The sequence below is a fragment of the Pollicipes pollicipes genome, unplaced genomic scaffold, assembly GCF_011947565.3.
Source record: "Pollicipes pollicipes isolate AB1234 unplaced genomic scaffold, Ppol_2.1 Scaffold_6138;HRSCAF=7277_pilon_pilon_pilon, whole genome shotgun sequence".
Taxonomy (NCBI): Eukaryota; Metazoa; Arthropoda; class Thecostraca; order Pollicipedomorpha; family Pollicipedidae; genus Pollicipes; species Pollicipes pollicipes.
The window spans coordinates 22,501,337-22,524,609 of record NW_023596818.1 but is presented as its reverse complement, the minus strand read 5'-3'; the positions used below and the strand labels follow the sequence as shown (position 1 = coordinate 22,524,609).

At 57.0% G+C, this 23,273-nt stretch overlaps 1 protein-coding gene across 1 annotated transcript; it reads right to left on the bottom strand.

Annotated features, from left to right (window-relative positions):
• Positions 1-847: 847 nt before the first annotated feature.
• Positions 848-22,410, bottom strand: Ge-1 (Enhancer of mRNA-decapping protein 4 homolog Ge-1). Its single transcript, XM_037229554.1, has 9 exons — positions 22,363-22,410; positions 21,744-21,962; positions 20,789-20,940; positions 18,647-18,762; positions 14,363-14,528; positions 11,391-11,544; positions 7,084-7,276; positions 1,341-1,507; positions 848-1,082 (listed from the first exon to the last, which is right to left on the bottom strand). Exons 3-9 carry the CDS (start codon positions 20,868-20,870, stop codon positions 899-901), a joined length of 1,062 nt encoding a protein of 353 aa, XP_037085449.1. The 5' UTR covers positions 20,871-20,940; positions 21,744-21,962; positions 22,363-22,410; the 3' UTR covers positions 848-898.
• Between the last annotated feature and the right edge of the window lie 863 nt (positions 22,411-23,273).

The following is a 23,273-nucleotide window of genomic DNA, read 5'->3' as shown; positions in this document are numbered from 1 at the left end:
CCGCATCCATCTCCGAACAGAAGGTTTGGCGTTGGAATCCCCAGACACCAGCCACGAGGCACACCGCACGATGTACACCCATAAGGAAGCCTTAGGTGGGCCGTAAAGCATATCATGTACCGAATCCCGGTACCAGAATATAGAGAGCAGCAGCAATTTTCGACGTTTATTCCCGCCTTTTCTCGAATGGAGCAGAGGTGTACGTAAAACTAGCAGCAGAGTCCAGCGAACGGCTTCCGACCGACCCCGCCAGGGCAGTCGCCCGGCGGTGTCTGCGCCGTAGAGCCACCGAAACATAATTGAACCATCTAATAGTGAGGCAAGCATGGAGTATAAGACGCATCGTCTTTGTTTAGAAGACAGGAGCAGGACCCTCTCGGTACCTGGCCGCGATGCCACGTACCTGACCCGTTGGTCGTCCGACAATGGTCACAAGCCGGCACCAGCTGGCACCAGCCGGCACCAGCGAGCACCAGCCGGCACGAGACGAGCGCACGTCGCGTCCGCGCGGAGGCACGCACGTCCGGCAGAGCGCATCGGCCGGCACCACGGACGCCTGCTGAACCCGAGCAGCCGAACTACGAACGCCGCCAGAGGTCCACAAACGCCCCACCGGCGACGGGACTCCGCAATCGCAGCGACCCCATCTGAGCATGACACCGCAGACGGCGCGCGCGCGCTTCACCACGCCTCGCCCTCCCACGCGCCGCAGCAGCGCCGTCCAGGCGGTGCGCGCCGCCCCTCGGACCCTGACGCATCTGGACCGCCACGGGCCCGGACGCGAGCGAGCCAGCAAGCGAGCGAGACGCGACAGGGCGGGCGGCGCACGGCGGCGGCGGCGGCGGCGGCGGCCCTCCCTCACAGCCTCAGCCGACGGCGGCGGCACAGGGCCGCCTCGCTACCCCGCCAGCGAGCGCACAGCCATGAGCAGCATGCGCATGCTGCGCACCAGCTGCGGCGGCGCGCCGCTCTGGCCGATGAAGGCCTGCAGCTGGGTCTGCAGCGCGGTCAGCACCGGCCGCAGGTGCTCCCTGGTAGACGGGTGGTTTGACTCGATCTGCATCACGGCCTCCTCCAGGTACCTGCCGGCGCAGGCGGACACAGGTCAGGCCCGCTCCCGCCGCCGTCGCGCTCGCGCAGGACACGGCAGCGCGGCCGCCTCCAGTCGCCCCCGCGGTCTCCTCAGCTCTCCGACTTAGCAACGTTCGCAGCGAAACCTGACACGTGGTCGTTTGACGACTAGCGCAGCGGCTCGAGCGCCGCGGCCAGGTCCGACACTGGACGCATAGCCGGAGCCTGCGGAGCCACTAGGGCGAACGGGACGGCGGCCGAGGGGTTACCTGCACTTGAGGTCGGTCTTCTTGCCGAGGTCGGCCGACAGCTGCTGCACCAGCGCCAGCAGCACGGGTTGCGTCAGCGGACAGGGCGGCGACTCAGCAAACAGCTGCTGCGGCTCCACCAGCTCGCAGGTCATCATCACCAGCTCCAGGTCGGACGCTGACAGCGCCTGCGGGGTCACGGTACACGTCCGCACGCGTCAGGGGCGTCCACGTCACGTGACCACCGGGCGCGACACCGCCAGCTCTGCTCACGTGTCGCTGGAGTATGCACCGTCTCAGCGTACCCCCGGCAGCGCATAGCTGAGGGTTGCGCGACGACACAGCAGGGTACACGACTAGCACAGGGGCACGCGACGAGCTAAATATGCACCCACCGCTCAGACGGGAACGCCACGCAAGAAGTATATCTGCTGTCACGTCAAAAACTGACTGAATGCCCTGAGGAAGCACGAGGTTATTGCAAAGGTGGCCAGTTCTGATTCCACAAATATCTTCTTGTCCCGGTTGTAAACATATCGGCCCAATAAAAGTGGCTAATTTTAGTGCGCGATAACACATTTTCTCGAGTGCATACAGAGTAAACAAACACGCTGGTCAACACATCAAAAACAAGGATGCGCACGCCCAACTCTCATTCGAGGTTTTCCCGCCTCACCCGTATGGGGCAAAAGAAGGCGACAATCTCGACGCTTCGCTGCGACTGCGGATTACAGCGAATCGTTAGTGTTTTTGTACGCTGCACTGATTTCACGCGGCGCCCTGGTAGGCCATCGCCGCCAATCGCGGCACTCAAGCTAAGACCCTGTGTGGCGAGCAAAAATACTGATGATTCGCTGTAATCAGCGAGCGCGGCTTCATCAACCAGGCGCCTTCGTTTCCTCGCACAGTATGAGGCCGCAAAACCACGATTGAAAATTTTGCGTGGCGGCGGAGCGTTGTCTGTTACAGAACGCCCAGAGCTGGAGATCTTATTCGCAAGGAAAGTAGCGCTGTCACATAAATACGGCCAGAGAAATGCACACGCGTAAAGGTACTTGTGTGACCCATGGTTTGTCATTGGTTTGCACGATCACTGTACCTGTTTGTGAGGGGAATGGTGTGGGAAGTTATTTATTACCATACGTACTTTAGGATAGGCCCACAAACAAATCACATAACAAGTCAAAAAATAGGTTCGTTAAAAACACTTTACAATTTACTTTTTCTTCCGAGAAGCAGAATGCCCCGATCATAAAAAGCAGCAAGTTCAAGTTCAAAAAGTTCAACCACAACAGCTCATGTATCAACCCATCTACTAATGTAACAACCGTCACGTAACACCATACACGTATCCCATTATCGCTGACATCGTTGCGGGCGCAACAAAACCACATGGTCCTGGCAGCACAGGATCTAGGGACGGACAGTCAGGTCGCAGCGCGTGATAACATCGCTGCCAAGGAGGTACGCTGCCGCGCCCAGTTCAGTGCAAGACTGGTTTTCGACGAAATGACGGTATCAGCCATTCTCAGGACGGCTCTGGGAGGACGTGAACGACACAGCATTATCCAATTTCAATGAGCCCTGATCTACACAGGCGACGCATGCGAACCCTTCCAATGGGGTCCGAATGGAGCCCGCTCGCAACGAGGAGTCAGCCTGTGCATCCGCTCCGCAGCTGAAATTGAATCACGCCGGGTCGCAGTGCGTGTCGTCGGGTCCTTTCATGACTTTCGGAAAGCAGACTTGACCCGGCTTCCGCGCTGCGCCGCCACCGGCGTCGGCCCAGCAGTGCGGTCACCCGGCCGCACTGCTGGGCCGACTGCGACCAGCAGGCTTCTCGCCGCTGGCCAAATTACCCGGCGCCGACCGGCCCAACGACCATCACCAGCCAGCCGGCGCTGCGGCAGCGCGCCGCGCAGTCCGACCCTCTGTTGGCAACGGCCGACTGGCCGGCGGGCTCAGCACGAGCCGCGCCCCGGTCACCGCCACCCGCCTCGACCACAGCCCCGGCCGGCTCGTGACGGCGTCCGGCCGGCCCAGCACTGGGGCCGTACAGTCACGCGGACGGTGACGGCACGCCGTCGCCGCCGCCGCCGCCGTCGCAGAGAAGATGGCCAATCGATGAGCCGCCAGTCGTTTATGGTGTGAATCCCGTCATCAGCCCGGATGATTTGGCAAACGGAGACGGATGGCGGCCGCGGGGAGCCATCGACACCGGCTGAGACGACCGGGGTCGTGATGCCCGGCCAGCCCAGCGCAGTGACCGCCAGCCAGATGAGTTTCATTCCCAGAGCGAGCGCAAGATCACAAAGGAGCATTCGACACAACCGGAGCATGAATCTAGAATTCCAAAATTATCCCGATACGATCGCACCAGGTGGCAACGACACAGCTGCGCCAGCACTTTCACAAGACAACCACTATTTTCGACAAAGTGGCCAAATAACCAGGCACCAAGAGAGACCCTTCCCGTCCCCGTGATGAATGCCATCAGTTCCACAGTCGCGATCCACAGGCCTACTCCTGGGACCCGGGAGCTGCCGGGTCGGCGGCGGCGGGGGCGCCGCAGCCCGGTCAGGGCAGCACCGCTCCTGACCGCCGGGCTGGCGGCGGCTGCTCGGCCGCGTCCGGCCAGCCGGCCGAGGACGGGGCGCGTGCCACTGCGCCCTCCCCCCCCCCCCCCTCGCAGCGCGTGGTCAGTGCAGGTGGCCGCCCGGCCGTCCGGGAGCCGCCGGCGCGTGGTGTACGCCGAAAGCGCGGAGTGTCCGAACTGCATCGGCCGCAACTCTCTCACACGCATACTAACGACGGCTCTTATGGAATGCGTCCCATCAGCCAATACAACGAAGAGGCATTCCGGCCGCGCTGCTGAAACGTGCTGAGCGCTTCAGAAAATCGATACAGTAATGTTACGGACAACGCAATGCAGTCACGCTTCCGCCTGACCGGTGCAATGAAGGCACCCTATACCACACCACGCCCCTCAATAGCATCGCCGCAAAAGCAATCTGCCCAACAGGCACTAATGATCTCGCGCCGCAGACAAAACACCAGCGCCGCACGCTTCATTGGTATTGCTGCGGTTCGCGGGACTTGGATACACGCGGGAGCGAGCTCCCTTAGCGCGCTCCCCTTCCCCTCCTGAAAGGGCTCCTTCAGCATGTCACTCCCCCTCCCCTCCTCCTGAGCGGCTCCCTTACTATGCCCACTTCCCCTCTCCCGCAAATGACTCCGCCGGTAAGCACGTCCCCCAACGACATTCTTAGTCACCCCTCCCCCCGATCTCAGCATGCACTCCATGTATCGTTCTGCGGGTTAAGAAGTGTGCATGCTTTATCCAAGAACGCTTGAAAAACAAAGATTTCTGCAACAGCGTTCTTGGCACACAATTAATGGAATTAAGCCACTGTAAACACAAGATGCTACCCTCTCAACATGGCTTCACGCATCACGCACACATTCTGAACGCATCCCGGTTTCGCGCAACATGGCTACAGCAGCCGAAGCGCTGTTGCAAATCCGGATTATCATCATCCATGTCTCCTTTTTCACCTCTTTATCCTCTGAGCCCTGGCAACACCCCGCCTAACCGGAGGCCCGCCCGGGGACTTCAGAGAGCAAACAAACGGGGAACGTCACTCGTGCACCCGTACGCGCTCCGAGGTAGCGAGGCCTGAGCGCGTGACTCAGGGTGGTGGCCTCGAGCGATGGCGACAGTGTTGCCCCGCCACTGAACTCTCTCGCTCTGCTTAATCCCAGGGCTCTAACAAAACTAATGGCCACCGGACGAGGTCTAGCCTAATCAGACAGATACCGGTCAAGTGGCCGGAGGACGCTTACTCATCTTTTCACTCAGAGCATTTCGGGAAAATAAAGGTCTATCAGTTTTTATTTATTTGTTAAATCACGCTTACCCTTGCATTACAGGAGAAAGAACAGTGCTTTCCACGTACGTTAACGCGTAAAAAGGGGCAGAAACAAAAAAACCTGTGTATGTAATTTATACAGTCTCATGTGAAAGCACTGAAATAGCGCGATCGACTTTTACTACGCGGGGTCGATCCTACCTCTGGATTTCACTTAAATCGATCAACCTGCATCATCTGCAAAATCACTTCAAAGCAACTAGTTGTCCTGCCTTCATACAAGCGGTCTCTTTCATCCTGATAACCGGCTTACGAGGATGCATACCATTCCTTGATCACGCCTCCCACGCCTACCGACTGCAGCGACCGCTGGCCTCACTGGGGCAATGCAGTTCGGGGGATGTATGAAACTGGCCCTCATAAGGTCAACGAGCTTCAATGCTCTTATTACAAGAATCCGAAACTTAAGACTTGTGGTCTATGGTCCGTGAGGCCCTTTGAGACTCTCACAGGAAAAGCATTAACACCCAACCCTGCTTTGCCTTTCAGCCGCGCCCTTGTGTTCGGCTGTCACAGCCGCTATCTGTCTAGCCGCTCATCCGCTCCCGGTGGTGCTAACCTATCCAGCACCACTCGCCAGACCCAGTCCCGGGCACCGACGGCAGCCATCCACCGAGCGATCGGCCGCTCAGCCCGATACGCACAGCGGGCTGGGCTCCAGCCGAACGCCAACACCTCGTCGCCCGGTGTCTGGCGAGGGGCCATCAAGCGTGAACACCGGGTCTGGGCTCACATAGAGTGGCCGTCATGTTCGCCACACCGCAGCCGTCTCCATAACACCACCACTGCAAATGGTGTACCCGAGTTCAACCACATCTACCCTAACTGAACATGGCATGGTCTGAAACATGGGCATGAAAGGCCAACAATCACCCTAGGCAGCGATTTTTGAAGTTGAAGTGAAGTTGTCCGCAAAAGTAAGCCCGCATGTCAACTGCAGAGCAGCTAGCCAGGCAACGCTGAAGCATGGGCCGTGGGCTGCTCGGATGCCCCTCCCGCTGCTCGGATCCCCCCCCCCCCCGTTGTTCAGACGCTCCTCCGTCAGATTCAAAGGGTGCGCTATACGGTAATCACCCCCCCCCCCCTCCCCCCCATTGGGCCCATGTGAAGGTCAACAATCTGCCCGCTTATTACATAGAAAAAACGAGAAGTTATCACGAAAGGAACCGCAAAAATACTCTTCCAGGACCATTTATATAAAATGGCAAATCAAAGGTCAGGTAAATGTACCAGAGCTTCAACGACCAGGATCGCCCTACTGTACGGAAGCGCTAACCCAAAAATATGCACACACGACATATGAGACGTGTTCAAAGGCAGCCCAACGGAGGTACGTAAAACGCTGATTACAATTAAATTACGTAAATTCACCGAAACTTAGCGTGATACTCAGCATAAGTGTCGCCATAGCTAACCGGCGGAAGGCACACCCCTGATGAAACATGATCTCACGTCGTCGGCACATTTGGCAAAATGACAGCCAGGAGTCCGAGAAACCAGAAGCTCCACGCAGGTCACTACTGAGCACACCGAGGCTCCGGCAGGAGCGCACAACGTACAAAACATTCCAGACAACGGTCAGGAAGCCAGCTGCGGCAGGGAGTCCGAACAGCCCGTGCTTTGGGACTCTGGGAATGCACTCCAGATTACACCAGCAGGCGGACAGACGCCCCCTCCCCCCCCCCCCCCCCTCCTCCCCCTCCGACTGAACGCAACCGGCTGGAGGCGCTCAGACAGCACAGAGCGCGCAAGCCACGGGCCACGGGCGCTAAACATCGGCGGCTGAGCCCGCTCCCCCTCTCCCTGCTCTGACGCGCCGTCTGTCACCCCCTCACCAGCTGGAAGGCGGCGTTGTACTGTTTGAACGTCATCAGCTGGACGATCTGCTGGGGCAGCGGCTGCCCGCTGACGGCGGCGCCGGCCGACGTCACGGGCGTGGCCACGCGCGCGCTGTGCTCCTCCAGGCAGGCGGCGACGCTGCGCCGGATCTCGTCACGCACCTGCGCCAGGAATGCCGTCTCGTCCTGCCTGCGGAACCGGCCGTGACGTGTCAGACGGACTCTGGCGACGTCAGACGTAAGCGTGACATTTGCGACGTCAGAGGAATGTCAGGACATCATGTGGGATGTCGATGACTGAGAAGAGTCCCTGGTAGCCCTGCTTGAGACGGCGACATCAGAGGACGCCGGCGACGGCGCAGGAACGGCGGGTCACAGTAACGCCGCACATGGCAAAGGGACGCCGGTGACGTCACAAAGGCTATCAGTGGCGACACAGAGGACGATGACGTCACAGACATCCTGGTGACATACTATCGCGCCAGCTGTGTCATGCCTCGATGGCAGACGGTGATGACATCACCGGCGGCACTGCCCACGAGCGCCGTTCAACAAGGGCGCGTAGGAGTTTTCCTCGACTCGACATTCCGGCTATCGCCGGGCACGTCGATCACAGTTCAAGGACACCGTCCGAGCACAATGCACCCGTTCCGGCACTTTAAATAAAACCTCAACGTGCTTAGCACACCTGACCGTGTGAGCACCGTTCCGTTGAATCTGCAGTACCGTTTCAAGTCAGAAACTGCAGACACGTTCACGAGGCGAGGCGGCACTCAAGGCGCTTGCAGGCGCTCTCAAGGCAGGTTGGCAGACGTACGCAACGATTATTTCAATACGCATACGGAAGGGTAATAAAATAACGTGCACCTTGAATGCGCGGCTTCATCAATGGGAATTCAAGTTGTTTGCGCTTCGGATGTTAGTCAATGATCCCCAACACACCTTACTGATTTCGCAATAGAATGAACTTATGCCTTGAAAGCTGTTGGCAAGTTTGTGGACGGTTTTTTTCACGGGCGCGGCTGCGAGGGCCAAATGAGTCTTGCTTGAACTATAGGACCTTTAACTCGCACAGCCCGGTCAGGCGGTTACGCCCGACGAAGGCCAATAACTTTGCAACAAATAATTGCAGGTCTATGCGCTTAACGGCATAAAATATCGATTCCTTGGAAGCTGTGGTGCATAAATTACCAGGAATCTGCATGCCAGCTGTATGATCGCGTTAATTTTTCCTGTAGCATTGCAATGTCATTGCTGGGTCGCTTCTCCATGAACAACGTCAAATTAGCCAATTGTTGATGACCACGGGTCGAAACTGAGTCCCGATCTCGGTCACCCGGTACTGCAGCGACAAGATACTGTTATATCTTGACGGAAGAGAAAGGAACCATCACATAGATAAGTGTAAACCAATGTGTACAAACCGTCGTAGGCTCCCATGCGCGCGCCAGAGATCCACTGTTTTGGGCGTTTTTAAGCACCTTTGCCAAATTTCAGCAGCTAGAGCGGAAGGCGACGTGACACCCACGGTACTGCGCACGTGAATGGGCCGACTGTGTTCGGCTGGCACGTCTCCAGACTGTGCCACCCACAGGTCTACAGCACAGGACCGGGAGGCCAGCGCAGTATTTCCCAAAACTGATCTCGAATCAAGACGCTGAGCACTGACTCGAGAAATATTGAACCACCCGAACTATACCGACGTGTAGCTCTCTTTGCTGTGGCCCACAATGCACCCGAAAACATCCGCATTTTGAGATACACACCGTGTCACACGTTCGCAAATGCCGTAGATACTCGCAATACGTCGATGTTGACTAAAATTACCCAGCGTGACATGACTAAGCGTCAACAGTTGTCCAACATATTATCTATCGATTGACGCACAACCATCGCTGCATCAGTGGATCTCCACCTGCTTAATTGTCATAAAATGTCATTTTCAACACCTTACGAAAAGCGTTCGCAACAGTGTCCGGATGCGTCTAAATTCAGCAGTTTAGCTCTTGGCATAATCAACATCACAACTGACGGCTCTCACAACTGTTATCGACCCGCTCGTTTCACGCCATACGAGACGCTGCTAGTTATCACTTTATTCATAATGCGTCTGTCAGACGCGTATGATTCGATCAGAAAGGCCAGTTTTCTAGAAATCCTTCTGAATACCTCAGACTTTCGATCTGAAACAGCCGCTTCTGTGGGAGAACTCTCACCAGACTCCCCGCTGATCACAATGAAAGTAATACCTCATGGCGTTCAATACAGTGCCTCTGTTCGAAGCGCAGGTTGGCTTTGGGAAACGAGGTATCACATGGTCTTAAGTGACGCACTGGTCGACGCACACCCACACACGCACTTCAACCAATGCGCTTCTCGGTAACTGATCCTTGCCACCCGCTGTGCTAATCACAAACGTTCGTTTGTACTGAAGTCATTTAGTAACAGCCAAGACAGACCCCCCCCCCACACGTAGATTTTAGCGTCGTCATGCCGACGGCTGTCGCCACTACAGGGGTACAACGTAGTGCTGTTACAAAGCGTTGGCAGCGTAATTTGAACTAGAAATAACTACAATTGATATCTTTATTATGTCTTACTGGTGATGCAGCAGCACCACCCAGTGCTATCTGAATATTAGCCCAACTGGTCCTCAGGTTAGCGTGCGCTTTTGAAATATGTGCAATGGCAACACTTCCTATAAGTTAAAACCATCATCATCACGAACCCATTCAGCGGCTTTCCTCGCATACGGCGCGGTCTGAGGACCTGCATGTCTTTTGAATCCAGTAGTTGCACGTCAAACGGGACGGAACGCCGGGTCGATGGGCTCAGCGAAATGGTCGGACATGGCAGCTAACCTGGACCTGGTGTTGCTGGCCTGCAGTGATTGATGCCACCTTCGTCATTTGAAAATCAGTTCCAGTTCAGACCAAAACGTGCAGCGTCTGTCTGCTCTGCTCTGCCCGGCGGGCACTGGGACACTGCTTGGCCACGTGGCCGCGGCGTCCGCAGCCCCCCCCCCCCCCTCCCCCCGGCCTGCCCCCTGAGGCCAAGCCTGCACAGACGGGACCAGAATGATGCCAGCGCTGCCCCACCTTGGACTAATAGACAATAACTGTTGTTCACCTCACAGTCCTAGCAAGGATAAGTTGCCTGAGGCAGATTAATTCTACCTAGAGCTAAAGCTTTAGCTACTGGTTTTGTGAGGGGCTTGTTTAAAAATACATTGCTAGTATCATCAGGAAGCATTTGCTTTAAGGCATTGCTAACATTACCCAGACGTTCACGTACAACACCACAGTATAAGTATCATGCCTACATCAAACAGGGATGCGGATCAAGAGAACATGTGTACAGTTTGAGATACATGAAGAGTAGAAGCCCCAAGTATTGCCCGCTTCTCCTGTGACGGTGACTTTAATATTAGCTTGAAATAAGGCAAACCAGATGGGCTCGGGCTGGATTTTGCTATCCGGCCAGACCACCTTTTGCCCACCAGCCTCTGCAGCTACTGGGTGTGACGCACCATGCGTGGGCGGGGTCAGAACTTGGCCCCAACCCATCGGATCCGCCCAGCCGATGTCCAGTGCCGTAGCAGGCCTCACAAAGCGCTTCAGCGCCTGGTAAACGGTTATCGGTATTTTGGGGTACGTCAGAAATGGAGCCGGTCAGATGGCTGGCTCCGGATACTTGAGACGGAGCACAAACCGTGTGTGGTGCTTTGCTGTGCCAGCAAGCTACACCAGAAATCACTTCCGATACGTGAACAACATTTGACATGCATCTGAAAAAGCCAATTGCTTCCGCCCGCCTACGTCCCAAAACCTGGGTGGCTGCACTGCTTATGAGCTCATTCCGCACTGGAAGCAGGAAACTGTGTACCCAGCCGCGTTCAAGTCGTTTTTGGGAAGGGGTAACATCAGGCAAAAATGACTTTGGACGAGGTGAAAGCAAAACATAGAATTATGAGTCATGAACAGACTGCCAGCCACAGCTTCATTGTCTTTTTAGACCGAGGTTCATTTGAGTAACTGCCGCGAGCAGGTTTCGCATGAAGACAATGCAATAGTGTTTTCCTTGGCAAATTGCCTGGCAACGGAAAAAGACCCGTCGTAAAACGTCGACACCTGAATAAGATTCCACGTCAAATTCTTTTCAGGCAAGAACACATGACGGTATTACGACGCTTGCGTAAAAGTATCAACACTCTGCACCTAAACAGCATCCCCTACTTTCATCTGTCTCACCCAGAGACACACTGATGAAAACACGGCAAACGGAGGCTGTCGCGCGGCACCTACTTGCTCTTCTCCTGACGCTGGTGGTGCTCCTTGACCGTGTTGCCCACGTGGTCGACCGAGAGGCGGACGGCCTCCACCGTCGTCTGCAGGTGCTGGAGCAGCGGCTCCCGCTGCCGCCGCAGCCGCTCACCCTGGGACTCCATCTGCTGCAGGTCTGCCAACGGCGTCAAGCCCGCTTAGCGCCAGACCTGGTCGCAGGTCGTCATACGACCAGCTGCAGGCTTCAGAGCAGCCTCAGTCCTGTAACAAGCCTGCCCTGCCCCTCTTACAAAGTACAAACAAGAGGCACGCACACTTGGCCACAGGATCGCTTCGCGGCTCCAGCTACTGCTGCAAATCTTAAGACGGTCACACGTCTCTACGCGGGTGTGTTCCCTGCAAAAGTGAAAGCGTGGCCTAGCAGATTTACACAGACTTGATGTGTCATACGTCTCAGAACGGTGTCTAGCAAATTTTCGTTGTTTCGACTCGCTGAAATCTAAACGGAAACCGACGACAAACGACGACGGGTCGCAGCCTAGTGTCGATTTCAGTCTGTTGTAAGACGGCGCCCTTCAAACCTGACAAAGAGTGACCGGCGTCTGCACAAAACCACCCCGAGGAAGCCCCATATCACTGCAAAATAGTAAATGGTGTGAAAATGCCCCGTCGAGCACAGCGTCAGAAGCCATCGGCTGGACGTGTCACGCTGAACAAAGCGTGCGCGACACCGCGCCCTGCGTGACGCTGGCGTGACGCGTCCGGCGTAACGCGCCGTCCCGCCACACAGCGTCAGTCTCCGCGTGCTGGCGCGGCTTTGACGTGCCGTCCGGAGCTGGCGGTGAAAGCGGCGCGAGCACGTCGCGCTCATCGGTCAGCGGTAGCATGCAAACTACAGAGGCCATTTCTTCACGCGGCCGCATGGATGCTGCCACCGCAATGCAAGCTTGTTCGAGCGCGTTGGAAAACGGACTTGGCCTGACTTTTCTTCGGCGGCATCATTCCGTACCGCAACTCACAATGCGCTGGGCTGCTTTCGACTTGACGCAGCGCAGCGTAACTGGTGTCGACCCCTTCCGACACCAGGTTTAATGACTTAATGCTGAAATCGGTTCCGACGGAGTCGATTCGTGCGACAGCGATTCATGAGATAAGCCGTTCTAAGGGTCGTAAAAGTTCGCATACACTTCTCTTGATAGCAGGACGGCTAACAATGTGTTCCATTTGGTCGGTACAATTACATGCGCTGGCATACATTTACATATGTTGTTACCTACATTTCCATCTGGGTGGACCTTCCGATGACTGGTTTGACTCAACTCCAACTCCGATTCAGAATGGGCGACCAACAGAATTGATTTAATCCCGAATTCACGAAAATGAGGTCGACTACCGAATTGACTCACATTCCACCTGGAGCCAGGCGTCCGTCTGTTGGGAAGGGGCCTCGCTGGGCGCGGCTTGCGCGAACAATAACCCCGCCACCACCACTGTCCAAACTATGGGATAATGACGCCCCTGCCTGTTTGTTCCCGCTACTGCTCAAGCGTTATTGCAGGCCAAACCATGTGGCTTTTCTGCAAAGTACGTCCACTACAGTAAACAATTAGCCCTGTAGCACATGCACCACTCACATACGCCATTAGTTTAACCTAAGCCATTAAACCAGCCACCATTAAAAGACAACGCGGCGCAATAAATACATCACGACGATCTATAATGCACATCGCGTGCGGCCCCAGCACGAAAGTCACAGGCAGCGATCGACAATGTCACTTATAGGGACGTCCAACGGACATCACTCTGTCTCTTCGTCTGTTTGCGGCGTTTCACCTCACTGGACCTGGTGGCCCGCGCCGCCAAAGCACGGCGCCGCCGGTCCTCCACTGAATACGTGGGTGAAAGCGGTGGTGCTCCGCGTAGGGTGGTGCTGAGGGTTGGGTAGTGCTCTGTGCACCCCTGGGCACGTGAACGCGCGCGGCTGATGGGGAAAAAGCTCCGATTGTGGCAGACTCGCCGCCATCTGTTTCGGAACGTTACAGAGAACACAGGATGACCGCGAGTGACGCAGTGATATAGGACGAGCTGCCTTGCGCGCAGATGACCCGGTGACATCTGCCGTCTAATGGCAAAGAGACCTATCGCTTTTGTTCGGAAATGGGGTTATTGAAACGGGTTTGTTTACAGCATTCGATGCAGCTCGAAGTACCGCATCTTGTATGTAGTCAAGAGTTTGAAAAATTAAAAATCCAAAATTTTGTTCTAATCACATAACCGCCTTCAATTCGCCGAGGCATAACAATGCTCCGGAACAATTTACCTGGTGGTCCTTAAGCCCTTCTGTCATTGGGCAGCAGATATGACGCGCCACCCTGCGCGCAGCCAGTTCCAGCTATGACAACGGGTATGTGCTTCTTCTTTCCACCGCTATCAGTTCTGGCGCAGCACTGAACACATTTTTGGATGCGGTAGAGATGAGTCTTTGAACAGTTGTCGTAAATCGAGATACCGCGCCAGACAACGACCAGCACCGCGGCATGCGTGACAGGCAGGGCGGTGGCGGGCAACGGTGCGTACTTGGCATGACTTCAGGCTAGGAACATGCCGAGGCGCCCAGAAACAGCCGAGTCACGGCGCTGGTCAAATCAAGCAGCCTTCTTCACAAATTCGGAGGCTTTTGACACGTGTGCGGTCGGCCGCTTCAGTCACAGGACATGACCCGCCGAATGACATGACCGACGGATCCGAATATAAGCTCGAAAGGGAATGAATCCGAGTACATGACCCACCCGCAGCGCGGGCCGTGCACGCCTCACAGCTGAGTCCCGAGTCACTTCGAGTCTGAGTCACGCTGGAGTCCGAGTCACGCCGGAGCCCGAATCACGCTGAAGTCTGAGTCACGTCCACATCCTGGTCACGCCGGAGTCCGAGTCACGGCTGAGTCTCAGTCGGGCACCGGCAGCGGCGCCCAGCCGCCGGCGGTCGGTACGTACACTCTTTGGTGCCAGCCGAGAATGTGTTGTTGATCTGGTGGAGCAGCTCGCGCGTGGAGCGCTCGAAGGCGGGCAGCGCGGTGCCGCTGAACACCTCGCGGTAACGCGCCACCATGGCCTGCTGCAGGCTCTGGGTCAGCGCGTGCGCCACCGCCTCGCTCACCGCCTGCCCACAGAGGTGTTCGTCAGCGGCGGGCCGGCGTGGGCTCGCAGACATACATACACACGGCTGGCGATAAGCCGGCGGCGTCGGCACCCGGTGAGACGCGTCCCACAGTGGTTTGGCTGGGGCCCGCAGCCGTCACGTTCGGGGCAGCACGAAGACCGTGGCAGACGTCAGCCGCGGCAATGGCGACCGACAGGCACAGCGGCGGCGCAGCGCACCAGTCACACCGCGACGACGGCTGAAAAAAATGTCCGCCGCAGCAGCCACTCAGTAATCAACCTCACCAGTGGTGAAGCAACTCTACGTCCAATCAACAATAAGCAATGCGTCAAATGCGTCAATTGGCGATGCCTTCGAGGTGACCATGCGTCCGAGTATAGGCGACGGAACATTAGCCAATCGCAAATAGTTTGTACCACTTCTCCCTTTTAAGCTGCCTGGACCGGTTTCAATAAACATAAACGGGTTGAAAGACGTAAAGCTTGGTGTTGTTTCAATTTAAGCCGTTTCAATCCCATGATAAAGCTGCGCTCGTATTGTTTTCTTCGTAGTCAAACGACCACGCGTAAATACAGCACGCCTGAGGGCGAGTTACGTGATACCAATACAGTGTGAGGGAAAGCCCTGAGTTTGGTGCATCCAGCCAGTGACTTGGTGAGCGGTTTATCTCACACATCATGTGCTACACATTCCAAGTTGCGGATACAGTCCGAATTATGGTGCGATCGCCACTAAAAATACACACGATTATCCATAAACGCATGGCTATAAAACTGCACACAATTAAAATGTAAACGAAAATTCATCAATTATCAATTGCATTTCATAGGAGCATCATGCATATAGATCAAACCGCATTAACAGCCTTATTCCTCGTTAGAAAAACCAAGTGAATGAAGATACAGATGCGTTGATATTTTACCAGTATGCCTCTCGAAACGAATATGTTTCGAAATGCTACGAACATGTTATTATTTTTATTATTGCATATGTATTGTTATTCGTCCCCGTAAAGGCATGTTGCCGAAATACTAACGCATTTATCTCCCCATTCTTCCGGTTTTCCTTCATGGAATAACGCTATTACCACTCCTACTGCCTTATCCACCATAACTCGTTTCATGCAATGCTTTTAATCGTAAACGGATGTCATGAATGGACTGGAAGAATTCAATTTAATGTCATGAATTGAGTGGAACCTCGGATACCAATACCATATGCACCTATTGTCATACACTGATGCTTTACTGTAAGCTTGATATGCATTATCGTTCTCTAAAACGGACCTGGCAGGCTACCACTTTGTCATAGTCGCATCTAACTTGATGCTTTCTGGCCTTGGCACTTTTCACCCCGGAATAAGAAAACTGTCATATGCCACGTACCGTGTTCCCTTTTCTGCATTTTTCCCCTTTCGCCCGTGCCCCTTTACCGCCGTACAGCTCGTCAGCCTGTCTCATTTTAAGCGTCTCATTTGCACCATTCGTTCCCTTGAAGTCGGCACATCGTGCTTGCATCCATAGTCATTGCGTATCTATAACGACATCCCAATGCTTCATTTGATCCCTTCGTTTTGTTCCATATTCATAGATCTCTGCCAGCCTCACATCACCGTTGTTTCCATCGGCGGGTTAGGACCCCACAGACCGACTGTCAGAAGCTGCCTCAGCCGGTCGGTGTCAGTCGCTGGCCGCACCCGACAGCGGCTGACACCCACCGGCTGCCGCACGAGACACACACAACACGTCTGCCGCCACAATGGTCGGCTCGCGGTACAGTGAGCCCGGACATCCGCCCAGCCCACGCGCCAGCGTCGGCACAACGTGGCCGGCGCTCGGCCGACACGGAGCGGCGCCGATACATAGAGCGTCACCAACACACAGAGAGCGTCACCGACACACAGAGCGGCGCCGGCACACAGAGAGCGTCACCAACGCACAGAGAGCGGCGCCGACACAGAGAGTAGCGCCGACACACAGAGAGCGCCACCGATGCACAGAGCGGCGCTGACACAGGGAGCAGCGTCGACACAGAGAGAGCAGCGCCGGCACACAGAGAGCGTCACCAACACACAAAGAAGGCGGTGCCGGCACACAGAGAGCGTCACCAACACGCACACAGAGCGGTGCCGACACACAGAGAGCAGCACCGACACAGAGAGGCGCCGGCACACAGAGAGCGTCACCAACACACGCGCGCGCACACACACGCACACGCACACGCACACGCACGCACGCACGCACGCACGCACGCACGCACACACACACACACACACACACACACACACACACACACACACACACACACACACACAGCGGTGCCGACACACAGAGAACGTCACCAACACAGAGAGAGCGTCACCAACACACAGAGAGAGCGGCGCCGACACAAAGAAAGCGGCGCCGGCACACAGAGCGGCGCCGGCACATAGGGCGTCACCAACACAGAGAGAGTCACAAACACACAGAGAGAGTGTCACCAACACACAGAGACAGCAGCGCCGACACACAGGGTGGCACCGACACACAGAGTGGCACCGACACACAGAGCGGCGCCGGGACAGAGAGCGTTACGAACACACAGAAAACGCAGCGCCGACACACAGAGAGCAGCGCCGACAGAGAGCGGTGTCAACACACATAGAGCGCCGCCGACACAGAGAGCGGCGCGGACACACACACACACAAGGCGGACGGCTCGGCGGGCGCCGTCAGACCGTGTCCGGAGGCGCGTCGCCCACAGAGCTATGACGGCGCCTCGCGTAGCGTGGTCGGCCGCCGGAGAGGCCCGGCCAGACTGTGCTCTTAACATCGTTTCGGGACGGACGGCAGTGGCGGGGCAGGTCACACCGGCAGGCCACTCCCCGAGGTACCGAGACGCCGACGGCTCGGCTCCGGACCGGCACCAGCGCACCAGGAACACACGGCCCGCACCAGCCAGCTCGCTCGCGATGTGTGTCGAAGCGCTGGAGCCACCGGCCACCGACCGGCAGTCGGTGGGCACCGTCCCAGTGCCATCCAGTCGGGCAATTCAGACTTACGGGGACAGTTTGGCGCCCTGGCAATCTGGCCAGCCCCGTGGCAGTTCACTGAGATTGCTTACGTCAATAATAGGTCAAATAGCTGCCGGTGGTTCGCAAAATAAGAACGTGCGCAAGGAAGTAGCAAGAGCGTAATGCAGCAGTGCATCAAAATGGTAGGAATCTGAGCAACATCAGTTGGTCCGCTCCACCTGGCCTTTCACCCACGACATAGGTGTCCATTACGTTGACCGTCAAGCTGTTAGCCATGCTGATCATCAAGCTGTTAGCCATGCTGATCATCCCCCCCCCCCGCTGACTGCCCGTGATAATCTAAGAGTACGATAACTAGAGCCGGACAAGCAATCTAAAGGCGCCATGAATCTACCTTTACAGCGAGATCGGAGACAGCAAATGTAAGGCGATGGCGACAGTGACGCGACGAACCTGCCTGCGGTCGGAACACGGAGCGCCGTTTGTCTTCTGCCAGGAGAGTGCTGTTCCCCGTTTTGTGCTGTTACTTGTCCTTTTGAGTGTAATTCCTCCACTACTTTGGTGCCGTTGTTTATGTGTATACACACATATGCATTCATCTAAACATATCTATGTATATATATATATATATATATATATATATATATATATACATATAACCATACATATACGTGCGTGCGTGCGTGCGTGCGTGCGTGCGTGCGTGCGTGCGTGCGTGTGTGGGTGTGCCCACAAACGCACGCACACGCACGGACTGTATTTGGACAATGTACACGTGGCGCATGGACGCATATAATTTGGTTCATGAAGGGTACCACGGAGGGAATCAACGCTTCAAAATGAGGAAGTCTGTGAAGTGAGTCCAAAAAGGGTTCAGAGGTGACATCCCAATTCGACGTTCCGATGCATGAAAAATAAAAACTGCAGACAAAACAGAGAGAGAGACAAGACGGGAAGGAACGCGGATGGGTGCGTGAAATACGTAAAGCCAGCCAAACTACACCAAGCGGAGTGAGGCGTCTCATCCCCCCACGCAGACGACAGCTCCTCGAGTGTTTATCCAGAGCGGGCGGCAAGAGCGGCAGCCGGCCGCGCCGGGCCCTACCTTGACGCCGACGGTTTTGGTGATGGACTCCTTGACAGCAGCCTCGACGTCACCGATCCTGGCGCTCATCTCGTGCCGGATCTGGCCCTCGAGCGGCTTCAGGCGGCTCGTTACCACTGCGGCCGGAGACAGCGGTGAGACGGCACAGAGACAAGGAAAGCTAGTGCTTGTTATGCAATATATGCATTCGATGATCCTTCATCATCGCTTCAAACCTCGGAGGCAGTAGCACCATATGATATCTAGAAACCAGTGTATGAGTTGAGGGTAACAGTCGGTCAGCCAAATACTAGTCCCAAAATATCAGTTGGGGAGATGTGAACACAAAACGAACATCATCTGTTGAGCTTGTTCAATTCCTTACTCATCTTGCCGCCAAGATTGACAACATGCTGCGTTCTATATAGTTAATGCGCACGGCTCCAAGATCACGTAAAAACTGAGAGAGCACAAAGTGGAAAAATGACGAGTTCGAGAAGAACACTCCGAGTCAGCCGCCGGGCTGAGGCCTGTGTGCCGAGCGTAGCCCCCACGTCGTGGTGCGGCGCCATAAGTCGACTCAGCAAGCCCCTCGGCCTACCCTCTCCCGGCCGGCACCCTATGGCGCTGGGCGCGTCCATCCGACTGGCGTGTGTCCTGGCGCCCGCTCATTAGCGCGCACGGCCGCCCCGGGCGGCCACTGCGGCGGCGGCGGCGGCGGCGGCGGCCGGCACGAGCCGCCGATCATCAGCCGGGCGGCTGTTTACCCGGGCATTAGCAGTCCGGTCACACCACCGCCCCGCCCGCCACAGACGGCCGGCAGCGCTGCCAGACCACCACGCACCCGCGAGCCCCAGTAACGGTGGCCGGAGGGGTGAACGCCTGGTCCGGCCAACAGGTGGCACACGACGGGGCCGGTTTGGACTCTGAAGCGCTACTTCGCGGCGACAGGTGCACCACCACCTCATGGGAGCTACTCGATAATCGAGAGGCTCGCAAAGAATGATGTCTCCCCGGTGACCGGTAGCGCAGAATTTACGAATGTCGTTCGCTTTTCTAACACCCGACCGCTGCGCATGCTCGCAAGAGAATTACTGCAGTCAAGGACTAACACACATGCGTGACATCAGAACCAAATTCAACAGAGTGTAATCAAAGAAATGAACGTCGCACACATCTAAAATTATCACTTTAACGGCATGAAATAGATTTTGATCGGACAAGCGTGAAGACGGCCGGTAATGTCTGCTTGAAATCGCGCTCGACCTCAGCCACTGGTGCATTCACTGATAGTCCCACGCACAACTCTTGCAACAAACATAGACGACCGTTATGCACCCAGATATCCCGTGCATCTATGCCAAAGTAACAGGTCCAGACCTTGGGTATCATACTGTTCCCTCAATCAATACAATAGCTTGCGTGCGCCTAAGCAGTACACTATGGTTCTCTCAATCAATACAATAGCTTGTGTGCGCCTAAGCAGTGCATTATGGTTCTCTCAATCAACACAATAGTTCGTGTGCGCCTAAGTAGTACATCACGGTAATGGGCGACTCCCTACATGAAACGTTACGGGGGGGGGGGGGAGCGGAATTTCGCGATAGGGTGGGGTGGGGGCAGAGGATGGCGGACAACTCGAGGCTTTTCTTCGAAAATCTAGTTAAGAGCTCTGCAGGCGCGAACCTTGCTATATGCCGCAGAACAACGTGGTGAGGTATTTACCTATTGAGTTTACGTGTTTACCACGAAATTATTTAATGGTAGCATTTAAACTCGGGTACATTTATGCATGTAATTAATCGATGTGGGCACGCCTCTCCCCACAGCGGCACGTGCCCCAGTAGTCCACTCTGTACATCCGTACCTCAGCCCAAAGTTGGGGAGGTCTTGGAGAGCCCATTACTATACCATCACATAGCGTCCAAAAATATTCATAAAGCCGCTGAAAACGCGGGAATGTCGACTGCCTTGCACGTTTGGCCTTGTCCAGCGCTTCTCCAAATAATCTTAGAAGTCAATGAAACATCCAATATGCCTGGCAAGGTGGGCTGAGTGCCTCTCGAACATGCTAGGCCGTGGATGTGGAGAGTGGGTGTCTCCCCCACAGCAGTGACCTAATTTCGGTCGCCGCCGAGCGGCGCGGCGCCGGAAGGCACGTACGTGGCACCACGTGCTCCTTGAACTCCTGCCGCACGGCCGAGTCGACCTTCTGCTTGATGGCGCCGGTGACACACTGGGTCATGGCCGTGACCTGGCGCTCCAGGCGCTGGCGGTCCTCACGGTCGCGTGCCGCCAGCAGCTCCTCGATGTGCCTGCGGCAGCGGCGGCGCCGTCAGACGCCGGGCGAGCCGGGCGGACCGCCTCCATCCTACGACTGCGGCCGGCTGCCGCCGTCAAACCTCCGGACAAACAAGCCACGCCGCCAGTGGAGCAAAACACAGGCGGGTCGTGAGCCGCCGTGGAATGTCGCCTTTACCCTTCAGACTGCGCTCGTGACGCAGCTGAGCTACGACAGCCGGTCGCGTGACTCGCATGGTGCCCTTGCACAGCTAGGCTCTTTATCAGCGCGCCGGCCAAACGAATGCCGACCTCCCGCGCCTGAGTCAACACGGACGCACCGCGACAGCAATCAACTGGGAAGTTGTGCACATAGCATTAGACCCAATGTCTCCCTATCCGACACAAGGGACCCCTAGGCACACAGCCCTCCAATGAATTGCCCCACACGTACAAAACACACAACTACGCGTCCTTCTTTGATTTGCTGAGTTCCGGTCATTAACAAGCAATTCCTGGACGACTCGATAACTCACTTTGACATCTTGCCCCATGTTCTAGTTCTGGCATTTCTAGCTGTTTGTTTTCGCCTGCTAATCGCGAAGTGTACACGCACCCACAAACACGTGGATGCCGCAGGACATCCACTCCCGAGGACATTCTGGACGTCGCAGTTCTACAACCGACCTGCTCGTTAGGCCCCCTCCCTCTGCTCGCAGGTCAAAGGATCCACAGCCAGCTCCTAGCGTCCACACCCAGCTCCCAGGGTCCACGCCCATGTCACAGCACCCACACCCAGCCGCCCACCCAGCACGCCGACAGAGGCGCCGCGGCTGACCTCTGGTGGGCAGTGAGAGCCGTCTCGAGCAGGCGGCTGACGTCCGTCGGCGAGGTCTGCGCCGGCGGCTTGTGCCGGTGTTGCAGCAGCTGCACCTGCGCGCGCAGCTGCTGCACCTCGGCGCTCAGCTCGCGCACCGTGCCGAGCACAGCCGAGACGGTGCTGAGCACGGCGCCCGAGCACGCGTCCCGCTTCTCGTCGCCGCCGCCCAGCGGGCCGCTGTGGGGCAGGCGCCGGCACCGTGTCAGAGACCGGACCGACGCCGGGCGCGGCGTCCGAGGCTGTGCGGGAGCGGCGCGTCCTCCACGATCGCCGAAGGAAACATAAACGCACAGGTTTGACGGCCGCTGGGACGGTCTGATGCCCGGTCAAGCAAACGCACAGGCGGCCGTCGTCCGGTAAGAAGGCGGCCATTCTGGTATATAAGTGACGAGCCCATCACATTAGGGTAAGGCACATGGATCGGCCAAACGTCGAAAGAGAGCGCCACGCCGTACAGAGCCCGCGTGTTCGGCCCGCCACCCTGCTGCCGAGCCCAGCTGCAGACCGGCCTCGTAGGAGCATAACCTCAGTCCACTTCGCTGTCTCGCCACACCCGCACTCGGCGCTAAGGGCTAACCTGGCGGAGACGGGCGCTGCCGCCGCCGCCGCCGGCTGCACCGGTACCTCCGACACAGCCGGCACGGTCGGCCAGCCGTTCTGACCGACGCCGGTGGCGGCAGCAGCAGCGGCAGCGGCAGCGGCAGCGGCGGCGGCGGCGGCGGCGGCGGCCGGGGACGAGACAGTCGGCGCGACAGTGGCAGCGGCGGTGGCAGCGGCGGACGCTACAGGCGCCGCGGCAGCCTTCGCCGGCTCCGGCGGCGGCGGCGGCGACGGAAACAACGACTTGGGTGGCGGCGCCTTCTCGGCGGGGGCAGACTCTGGCGACAGCGGCGCGACACGGTCAGCGAAGGCACCGGACCGCCCCTGCCACGGAAGCCCGGCCAGCAGCGCCACATGGCTGCCTGACTCGTCGGCAGCTCGCAGCAGGCACTCGCGGCTAACGCTGCTGGTGTGAGCTCCAATGCAGGCGGGTGCTGCGCTGTGTGATTGCCACGAGACTAACGCCTGAAGACACGTGATGTTCGCGGGGACGGGGGACGGGGCGTCTCTCGAGAGTCGCGGTTATCGTGCCGGCTCACGCTGCTGTCATCACACGGCGGTGACCGCGCTAAGAAGAACGGCGACAGCGTTCCACAAACTGCTGCCGTGGACTGCGTTACTGCAGCGCCTCTCTGGTGAGGCCGTCTCACCTTCCATCGAGCCGCTTTTGTTGAGGATCTCCTGCACCTCGATGGAGGGCGAGCTGCCGCAGCTGTTCTCTCGCTTCTTGTCGGGCGGCGGCAGCACCTGGCGGCAGCACGAGCGATCAGCACGATCAGCTTTGAGGTCGTAAACTCAGGTGGCCGCCGGCCGGCCCGGTTCGACCCGAGCGCAGCTCCGCACCGCTGACCGCCAGTGGAGCGGCGGCCGCTCGTGGACCACGAGACG

Coding starts and splice junctions, on each gene's coding strand:
- Ge-1 (XM_037229554.1), bottom strand. CDS start 20,870: ATGACCCAGTGTGTCACCGGCGCCATCAAGCAGAAGGTCGACTCGGCC. Junction 18,763..20,788: donor CAAGGAGCACGTGGTGCCAC/GTACGTGCCTTC, acceptor CTCCGGCCGCAG/TGGTAACGAGCCGCCTGAAG. Junction 7,277..11,390: donor CAGCGTCAGGAGAAGAGCAA/GTAGGTGCCGCG, acceptor CCGGTTCCGCAG/GCAGGACGAGACGGCATTCC.